This window comes from Dipodomys ordii, unplaced genomic scaffold (genome assembly GCF_000151885.1).
Source record: "Dipodomys ordii isolate 6190 unplaced genomic scaffold, Dord_2.0 Scaffold26, whole genome shotgun sequence".
Lineage (NCBI taxonomy): Eukaryota > Metazoa > Chordata > Mammalia > Rodentia > Heteromyidae > Dipodomys > Dipodomys ordii.
In genome coordinates, this window is record NW_012267242.1 from 11,397,577 (window position 1) to 11,408,382 (window position 10,806).

At 40.0% G+C, this 10,806-nt stretch overlaps 1 protein-coding gene across 1 annotated transcript in view; it reads right to left on the minus strand.

The window, feature by feature from the left end:
- Positions 1-516: 516 nt before the first annotated feature.
- Positions 517-10,806, minus strand: part of Ctss (cathepsin S) — a 16,983-nt gene continuing 6,693 nt past the window's right edge. Inside the window, 6 exon segments of the mRNA XM_013015001.1 lie at positions 517-956; positions 5,425-5,527; positions 7,390-7,555; positions 9,552-9,779; positions 10,520-10,530; positions 10,533-10,668. Coding sequence (XP_012870455.1) covers positions 857-956; positions 5,425-5,527; positions 7,390-7,555; positions 9,552-9,779; positions 10,520-10,530; positions 10,533-10,668 — 744 coding nt within the window. The 3' untranslated portion in view covers positions 517-856.

A 10,806-nucleotide genomic window follows, 5' to 3' on the forward strand; every position in this document is an offset into this window, starting at 1 on the left:
AAAGATAAAATGTGAGCCTTAGAAAATGTATAAATTAATATTTTTTCCTATCAAAGTTGCCATAGCCATTACGAGTATACTATAATTAACATTCTTATTATAAACATAACAATTACCTAAGAAAAATAATGTGAGGGATTTTTTTCTGGGTTTTGTTTTTGTTTTTATTCTCTAGGGTTTGAACTCAGAGGTTTACAATTAGGAGACAGATACTCTATCACTTAAGCCACATTCTCAGCAATTAAGACTAACTTTAAAAAAATGATATGTGGGCTGGGAAGGTGGCTCAGTGGTAGAATGCTTGCCTAGCATGCATGAAGCCCTGGCTTTGATTCCTCAGTACCACATACACAGAAAAAGCCAGAAGTGGTGCTGTGGCTCAAGTGGTAGGGCGCTAGCCTTGAGCAAAAGAAGCTCAGGGACAGTGCCCAGGCCCTGAGTTCAAGCCACAGGACTGGCAAAAAAAAAAAAAAAAAGGAAAAAAGAAAGGGAAAAAAATGATATGTGGTAATAATAGAAATTTGAAATGACAGATTTATTAAACATTTTTAGGCCATCATGTTCCAAAAGGCTATAGGAGACTCAAAATGACAGAATGTAAAATAAAACACTGACAGACACAACAGATTATCTCAGGAAGACCAGTTCATATACAGTTATGTCTACAGTAAATTTATAACTTAATTTACAAGCTTTTCTCAGAGATATGTAAAATTATATAAGTGAAGAGGCAAGTTATATCTTCCAGTTAACATAGTAAATATACATTGATTGTGACATACTTATTTCTCCAGAATATACAAGGCCAAACTAAGGTGATATTTCATTTTCTTGACTTGTAAAAAGAAGAGATCCTCTAGATTTCTGGGTAGGAGCAATAGCTAGCGATTCCGCAGTGATTTTTACTATTTCTTGCCATTCGAATATATCCTTGTTCACCAAAGCTGATGCCCCAGCTGAGAAAAAGAAATAACATAAAATGAAAAACAAATACAATAAAATCATACCCACTTTTATCTGTTTTTGTCCTAGAGTGATTTCATATGAAACAAACACCTAAGACAACAATGCAAGGTTCATCCCAATGTTCCTGCTTTGTAAATATTCCTTGTGTAAGAACAAGTATTTATATGGCTCCATTTCTAAGTGTTTTTGCATAATAGGATCAAAGCAAAGCAAACAAGCAAGAGAAAGGAAGAAAGAAAGATTCCTCTAGGATAATTTTTGTTTTATTTTGATTATTTGTTTTTTGTTTTTGTGCCTGTCCTGGGGCTTGAACTCAGAGCCTGGGTGCTGTACCTGAGCTTTTTTGCTCAGAGTAGTGCTCTACCACTTGAGCTACAGTGTCACTAATGCTTTTTTTTTTCTTTAGAATAGTTGATTGGACATAAGAGTCTCATGGGCTTTCCTGCTCAGGCTGGCTTTGAACTGCAATCCTCACATCTCAGCCTCCTGAGTAGCTAGAATTAGGTATGAGCCACCAGTGCCTTACTAGGAACAACCATTAAGATGTTTTAGTGGCTTAGTGGTAGAGTGCTTACCTAGCATGCATGAAGCCCTGGGGTCGATTCCTTAATACCACATTAAGAGAAAAAGCTGGAAGTGGTACTGTGGCTCAAGTGGTAGGGCACTAGCCTTGAGCAAAGGAAACTCAGGGACAGTGCCCAGGCCCTGAGTTCAAGCTCCAGGATTGGCACAAAAAAAGCAAAGCAAGCAAGCAAGAGAAAGAAAGAAAGAGAAAGGAGAGAGAGAGAGAGAAAGAGAGATTTTGAGCTGGGCGTGGGTGGCTAACACCTGTAATCCCTCAGGAGGCTGAGATCTGAGACTGGTGGTTTGAAGCCAGCCTGGGCAGAAAACTCTGTGAGACTCATCTCCAATTAATCGCAGATCTCAGGGACTGCACCTGGGCCCAGAGTTCGAGCCCCAGGACTGGCCAAAAAGAAAAAAAGAAATACTTCAAGTGATTTTAATGAAAATGTCATAGGAAAGGGGATTCTAAAGTAACTGATGAGCAGGGCAGATTAGAAAGACATGAATGGATAAAATTTATCATAATTGAAGCTATTCAAAAATAGAATGTGCTCTTTTGTGAGGAAGTAAACTCCTTGGCACTGGAAATTGTTGAGCAGAGAGTTGTTGAACGACTTGTCAGGGATGATACTGAGAGAATTCATGGGATAGACGTAGAAGACACCAATGATCTGCTCACTTTTTTATTACATGCACATAGAAGATTTAACATTTTTTTGTAGAATGATATGAACTTATCAATTTAAAAGTTAACATATATGGAAATAAAAATTAGTTGGATGCTAATGGCTCATGCCTGTAAATCCTAGCTACTCAGGAGGCTGAGATTTGAGGATTGTAGTTAAAGCTAGCCTGAGCAGGAAAGTCCATGAGACTTATCTCCAACTAACCACCAGAAGCCAGGAGTGCTAACTTTGAGGAAAAAAAAAAAAAAAAAGCTTAGGGGGCTGGGAAGGTGGCTCAGTAGTAGAGCGCTTGCCTTGCATGCCTGAGGCCCTGGGTTCGATTCCTCAGCACCACATAAGCAGGGGAAAAAAAGCCAGAAGTGGTGCTATGGCTCAAGTGGTAGAGTGCTAGCCTTGAGCTGAAGAGCTGAGGAACAGCGCCCAGGCCCAGAGTTCAGGCCCCACTACCGGACGCCCAAAAAAACAAAAACAAAAACAAAGAAAGCTCAGGGAACAGAGCCCAGGCCTTGAGTTCTGTCCTCAGGACTGGTGCACATGTACATAAACAACACACACATGCACACACACAAATTTTATGCTATTATCACCATAATTTCATTAAAGAAATGACATTTAACACCAAAACTAAAAAAGAATGACAAAAGAAAAGAGGATATGGTCTCTCATTTAAGGCAAATGCTCTTTTTTTTTTTTTTAATTTTTTTTTGGGTCCGGTCGTGGGGCCTGAACTCTGGGCCTGGGCACTGTCCCTCAGCTCTTCAGCTCAAGGCTAGCGCTCTACCACTTGAGCCACAGCGCCACTTCCGGCTTTTTTTTCTGCTTATATGGTGCTGAGGAATCGAACCCAGGGCCTCTGGCATACAAGGCAAATGCTCTACCACTGAGCCACCTTCCCAGCCCCTGGTCTCTCATTTAAGGATAGGCCTTTGAATCAAATGAATATAACTTTATGATAAGTCTGAATTTATTTATAATTCAGAGATTTTGTCACTATAATTATACAAATAATTATTAGATAAGGCAGAATCCATTCAGTGCTAAAACTACAATACAAGCAGAAGCATGAAATTGAGAATAGCTAGTGTATTTGGAGTGCAGTAAAAAAACTTAATTGAGCCAGCTGTCTGTGGCTCACGCCTGTAATCCTAGCTACTAAGGAGGCTGAGATCTGAGGCTCACAGTTCAAAGCCAGCCAGAGCAGGAAAGTCTGTGAAACTCTTATCTCCAATTAACTACCAGAAAACCAGAAGTGGTGCTGTAGCTCAAGTAGTAGAGCTCTCACCTTGAGCTGCGCCCAGGCCCAGAGTTCAAGCCCCACGACAGAGAAAAAATACATATAGTTGAAAGGAAAACTGGGTGTCTTTACTGGAGAATGAGAGAAGATGGAGCCCAAAGCACATGATAGTGCATGCCTGTAATCTCAGCACTTGAGAGGCACAGGCAAGGATTATTAGTTTGAGAAGAAGTAGTAGAATCTTGATGTTGAGGTCAGCAGAAGGAAGCTGTTGCAAAAGTTTGTAAAGGAAGATAGTGTATTTGCATGTAGTGGAGAAACTTAAAGGGCTGGTTTTTGCCAGAACTCAAGTTGCATAATTTAATGAAGCTGTGTTTAAAAACTTTTTTTGGGGGGGAGGAGGGTGTCATGGGGCTTGAACTCTGGGCCTGGGCGCTGTCCCTCAGCTCTTCAGCTCAAGGCTAGTGCTCTACCACTTGAGCCACTGTGCCACTTCTGGTTTTCTGAGTGGTTTATTGGAGATAAGAGTCTCACAGACTTTCTTGCCCAGGCTGGCTTTGAACCTTGATCCTCAGATCTCAGCCTCCTGAGTAGCTAGGATTATAGACGTGAGCCACTGGTGCCCAGCTGTTAAATATTCTATGTATCAATCCCCAGTGGGCATTTTTCAAGTCTTATTTTGTCTCTTTGTACCATTTAATACAGTTGTCTACTCTCACCTCACTTCTTTCTTGGCTTTGAAACATTATTATATCTGTATTTTCTGGTCTTTTTTGTAACTTCTCAACTTCTTTCTTGGACTCCTATTTTAGCTTCCTTTATGTACTTGCTGCCTCCCCACTTAAAACCCTTTAATGGCTCGCCAATAACTTTACACTAAAATGCAAACTCCATCGTTACTCTTATCAATGGGTGTGGTTTTTTGTTTTGTTTATATTGAATGTGAAGAAAAAGTATGTGTATGTTATGAGGAATAATTAGGGTCAGTACATGAAAAAAATATATGCTGGGCACCAGTGATGTATGCCTGTAATCCTAGCTACTCAGGAAGCTGAGATCTGAGAATCATGATTAGAAGCCAGCCCATGCAGAAAAGTGCCTGTGAGATTCATATTTCCTATTAACCCCTCAAATATTGGAAGCGGTCCTGTGGCTCACATGGTAGAACAAGAACACTAGCCTTGAGCACAAAGAGGCTCAGGGACAGCACTCAGGTCCTGAGTTCAAGCCTCACAACTGAAAAAAATTAAGATACAGAATTTTCCAACGTGGGCTGGGAATGTGGTAGAGTGCCTGCCTGGCATGCATGAAGCCCTGGGTTCAATTCCACAGTACCACATACACAGAAAAGTCCAGAAGTACCACATACACAGAAAAGTCCAGAAGTGGCGCTGTGGCTCAAGTGGTAGAGCGCTAGCCTTGAGCTGATGAGCTGAGGGACAGCGCCCAGGCCCAGAGTTCAGGCCCCACGAGTGGACCAAAAATAAATAAATAACTAAATTAAAATAAAATGTAAAAGTATATTTAATTGAAAATATTGCAAATACCTAACTTCATTAGAGGTAGTGATATATACTTGAAAATCAGAAACATGTAGGTTATGGCTAAAGTTGTAGGAATGGGATGATATAGAAAAATATAGAATAAAAAGATATTGTGCAGAGGATGGATGGATGGGAGGGAGATACCAACATTTAGGGCTAACCAAAAGAATTCTTGTTCATAAGGGGAACTGAAAAAAAAATAGAGAAGTATTGAAGAAGACAAATGATGAAAACAAAGAGATGAAGGCTAGATAGTAAGTAGAAAAATGGAGGAACTGAGTAACTTAGAATATTATTTGGTAAGAAACTATAGATGTTTATTATTGTTAATGTCATGATGATGATCATCATCATAATCACAATATCATTTGTTGATGTTCCTTCAAATTCTTGATTTAATTAAATAGACAATAATTTACAAATATATTACCTGTTTTTCACAAGCCAATAGTCTTTCCCATTAAGATTACCATAGCCAACCACTACCACACCATGATTCACGTTCTGAGTACATTCTGGGTCATCGTAGACACCTGAGAACAAAATTTAGTTGTGGGAAAAGAATGAATGCCATCTGATAATAAAAGACATTTGAAAATTCTCTTACTTTTTCTTAGACCATTTTGGACATAGGACAAGATTAATTAAAATGTTAGTAACATACTTTCATGTATCAACTATTTTAGAGCTTATCATTCTTTGACATCATGCTATATCTGTCAATTTTCCTGCCAAGTTCAGCATCAGTTCAATCATAATTCCCTCAGATGTTTTGATCCATGTGTGCATTGCATAATATGTTTGTCTCTTCAAATACATAACTTCTTTATTTGAAAACATTAAAATTCCTTTCATCCAGTCTTTTGAAATATATACTATGCTTCATTATAACCATCTTTTTTTGCTATTTTTTTTGTTTTGTTTTTGTTTTTTGCTAGTCATGGTGCCTGAACTCTGGGGCTGGGCACTGTCCCTCAGCTCTTCAGCTCAAGGTAAGTGCTCCTCCACTTGAGCCACAGCGCCACTTCCAGCTTTTTCTGCTTATGTGGTGCTGAGGAATCAAACCCAGGGCCTTATGCGTGCAAGGCAAGCGCTCTACCACTGAGCCACCTTCTCAGCCCCTGTTATTATTATTATTTTTTTTATCGAGGAAAGATCCTGAGTGCTGGAATTGCAGCCATACATCACTACATGCATCTATAATAATCTTTCCAGTTACTGGGGATTGAACCCAGGTCCTCAAGTATGCTAGGCAAATGTTTGAGTCATGCTCCAGCCTTGGAGTATTTATGGTCATCTTAATAAGCAATACTACAAAGTACTGTTTACTCCTATATAACTATAACTTAGTACCCATTGGTCAAGTAGTCCCTATTCCTCCCTTCCTCCTATTTTACCACTTTCTCTTAACAATTATTCTGCCTTTTTTTTTTTTGGTGCTGGTCCTGGCATTTGAACTCAGTGCCTGGGCACTGCCCCTGAGCTTTTGTGGTCAAGGCTAGTGCTCTACTACTTGAGTCACAACTCCACTTCCACCTTTTTTGGCAGTTAAAGTTTCACAGACTTTCTGCTCAGGCTGGCTTTGAACCATGATCCTCAGAGCTCAGCCTCCTAAGTAGCTAACCTTATAGGCGTTAGCTATCAGCACCCAGCTGGCCTGCTTTTAACTTACTGGTGTTAACTATTTATTTATTTTATTGTGATATTAGGGATTGAACACAGAGCTTCAAGCAAGCTAGACAAAATACTTTACTACATGAGCCACATCCCTAATCTGAAATCATTTTTTAAGTATTCTCATAGGAGTAAGATCATGCAGTATTTGTCTTTCTGTGACTGTTTTATTTCATTTAATATAATGATCCCGGGTTCTATCCACGTTGTTGCAAACAACAGGATTTTCTCTTTCATGGCTATATATACTACATTTTCTTAATCCATTCATCAGTTAGTGGACATTTGGGTTGTTTCCATTTCTTGGCCACTTTGAATAGTGTGCTGCAGTAAACATGGCGGTACAGATGTCTCTTCTACGTACTGATTTTCCTTTATACCCAGTAGTGGAATTGTTGTATTACAGCAGTAATTCTTATTTTAATTTGGGGAAGAATTTCCATACCACTTTTTATAATGGCTGTACTAGTTTATATTTTCAACAACAGCTTAATCACTTTCAGGTTGTATGACTTTAGGTAAACCAACTTCTCTACTGAGATTTTTCATTTGCAAATTAGGGTTATTGTGGTGGTAATTGAGATCTGACACATAAGGAATTTAGCATATTACCTGGCATGTAATTAGAAGTGGCTATAAAATGTTAATATAAAATGTAACAATCTGGTTAACCTATATGCTAAGTTAGCATATAACAAGAGGATAATATATCGGTTTTTACCGCTTCTATAGAGGAAGAATGAAGGATGACTCGCATCTATGGCAACAGAAACAGGTCCTTTATTGGCCACAGCTTCCTTCAGTGCATCTTCACTTCCAAAGGGTAGCTCTGTGTACTTGGAACATGTAGCAGCTCGATTTTTTGAATCATAATGGCATTTTTCATCCTTTAAATAAGTATAATCAGATAAAGAAGCATAGTTAGAATTCCTTTCTAAATCACCAATACTCTTAAGTCTAGTTTTCAAATATGCTTGCCTTCTGCACTTTATTTTATTTTTGTCAGTTGTCGGATTTGAACTCAGGGCCTGGGTGCTGTCCCTGAGCCTTTGTGCTCAAGGTTAGCACTGTACCACTTTGAGATACAATTCCACTTCTGGGTTTCTGATGGCTAATTTGAAATATGATTTTCACTGACTTTCCTTCCCCAGGTTGGATGTGACTGCAATCCTCAGATTTTAGCCTCCTGAGTAGCTAGGATTATAGGTATGAGCACCTGACTCATTCTGCACTTTATTGTTTTTGTTTGTTTATTTGTTTTTCTTGGTTGTGGGGCCTGAACTCTAGGCCTAGGTGCTGTCCCTCAACAATTCAGCTCAAGGCAAGAGCTCTACCACTTGAGCCACAGTGCCACTTCTGACTTTTTCTTCTTATATGGTGCTGAGGAATTGAACCCAGGGCCTAATGCATGCAAGGCAAGCACTCTACCACTGAGCCACCTTCCCAGCCCATCATTCTCTGCATTTTAAAAGAGATATGACACATAAAGAATATAGCATAATACCTGGCATGTAATGTTAATAAATTTTAGTATTACTTAAAAAAATTTTTGTATGCCTCTACTGGGTGTTGAACTTGGGGCCTTATGCTCTTGCTCAGCTTTCTTGCTCATGGCTGGCACTCTACCACTTGAGCCATACTTCTGGTCCAGCATTTTGCTGTTTAATTGGAGATAAGAGTCTCCAATTTGGGTTCATCTGCCAGGCCCAAAAAATTAAAAAAAAAAAAATCTACCTACTTAGCCTCATGAATAGGTAGGATTATAAATGTGAGCCAGGTGCCTGGCCGCACTTTAATCTTTTTTTTTTTTGGGGTCCGGTCATGGGGCCTGAACTCTGGGCCTGGGCGCTGTCCCTCAGCTCTTCAGCTCAAGGCTAGTGCTCTACCACTTGAGCCACAGCACCACTTCCGGCTTTTTTCTTTTTTCTTATGTGGTGCTGAGGAATCGAACCCAGGGCCTCAAGCATGCAAGGCAAGCGCTCTACCACTGAGCCACCTTCCCAGCCCGGCACTTTAATCTTTTAAAGTATCTATGACTCCTTTTTTCTTTTCTCCTCTTTCTCCTCCTCCTCCTCCTCCTCCTCCTCTTCCTCCTGCTCCTCCTCCTGCTCCTTCTTCTTCTTCTTTTAGTGCCAGTCCTGGGGCTTGAACTCAGGACCTGTGTGCTATCCTTGAGCTTTTTCCCTCAAGGCTAGTACTCTACCACTTGAGCCACAGCTCCACTTCTGGCTTTTTCATGGTTCATTGGAGATAAGTGTCTCACAGACTGTCTGGGCTGGTTTAGAATCATGATCATCAGATTTCAGCCTCCTGAGTAGCCAGGATTATAGGCATGAGCCACCTCGTCACCTGATGATCTGAGAATCAGGCGAAGCATGGAGGCTGTCTAATAAGACTAACAAAAGATATTAGGGAGATTATTCAAAGAGAATTTTAAAGATGGCTTGGCTAAAGTCTTTGTTTAATTATGAACACTCCTTCCTTGTATAAAAATATTTTGCCGCTGGTTATCCCCACACTCACTGGGGACTAAGCCCAGGGTCTATAACTATACGAGGCAACCCCTGAGCCACCCTACCAGCCCTTTGGTCTTGTATTTTATTGTGAGACAGGGTCTTCCTTTACCTATGGTTGGCCTCAAACTCCTGAGATGCTTGGATTATAGCAACTCTGATATACTATATACACCCACTGCCACTAACAAATTAAGGAGGCTATTGCAGAAGAAAGAAAACTCAGGAATTTAAGAGTTATTCATGGGTCTTCTCTCTCATACACATAACACTGCTTCTCAGATAATCGAGTTAGTGGTGATTCTGGTACAATGAGTCAATGAATTGAACAAGGTCATGGAATAGCACACAAAGTTTGCCTGTGACATACCACAGCTTTGTAGGGATAGGAAGCTTCCGAATCAATGCCATTGTTGTCAATGATGTACTGGAAAGCCTCTGTCATGAAGCCACCTCCGCAGCCTTTATTCTGGTATTTGTCAGTTGAACAGTCCACCAGGTTCTGTGCACTGAGAGATATCAGCTTTCCTGTTTTCAGCTTTAGCTGTGCTTCTAGTGCTCCCACAGCACTGAAAGCCCAGCAAGCACCACAGGCACCCTAAAATACACATAAGGTCACAAAGGAAACCACAGAAAATCAGTGAGGATAGCTTTCACAATATAGAGCAACTCTTAGCCGTGTCACATCTGTCCGTAATTCTCAGGAAGCAGTCCCCACTACAATTTCCTTCTCTCTTAGACAGTGGGATTAAGACTAAATCTTTTATTGTTCTCTAGGCAAGGTTCAACCTTGATATTTGTAAATATCTAAGCTCAGAGAATAGTAAGCATAGTCAAATATATTAAGAGTATTCACTGAGCATGTGCCAAATTCCACCTATCTTCACCTCTAAGAGGAGATACATGTCTACAGTCACATGATTTTAAGAGGCAATAGGTTGATTTCCTTCCCCTAAAGTATCCTTCCTCAGATCAAATGATATCTAGGAAAATCAGGTGTAACCTAACCAATGGATGAGATGAACACTAACTTGGCCTTACAGAAGGATGTATATAGTTAACCGTTTTTGTATACAACGGAGATCTCATAACCACTGGTGTTCTAAGCACTGAGGGAGTAATAAATAAAGTGTAAATGCGATCCTTACCCCAAAGGACCTTACAACTTAGTAGGGAATACAAGAACAACAAACACAAAAGACTGAAATTCCTTTCCCAGTATATGGGTAAACACAGAGAGAGAGAGAGAGAGAGAGAGAGAGAGGGAGAAAGAGGGAGAGGGAGAGAGAGGTCTGCAGGTCTGCGTAGAATGCATAGGCATGGGGTGGTAATACTCACCTGGTATTTCCTTCAGTAACACACCCCTTTTCTCTCCAGTCCATAGAATCAGGCAATTTCCCATTAGGGTTTGACTTATAGGTGACATTTCTCTGCCATTGGCTGGGAACTCTCAGGGAACTCATCAAAGATGCCACCTCTTCACTGGTCTACAGAGCAAATACACATCACTTTTCACATATCCTTGTTTGTTTGTTTGTTTTAAAGCTGGCAATATTAGTTTTAACCACAGTGTTTAATAAAATTAGAAATATAAATGAAGCAATGTAATATTCTTTTTTTTTTTT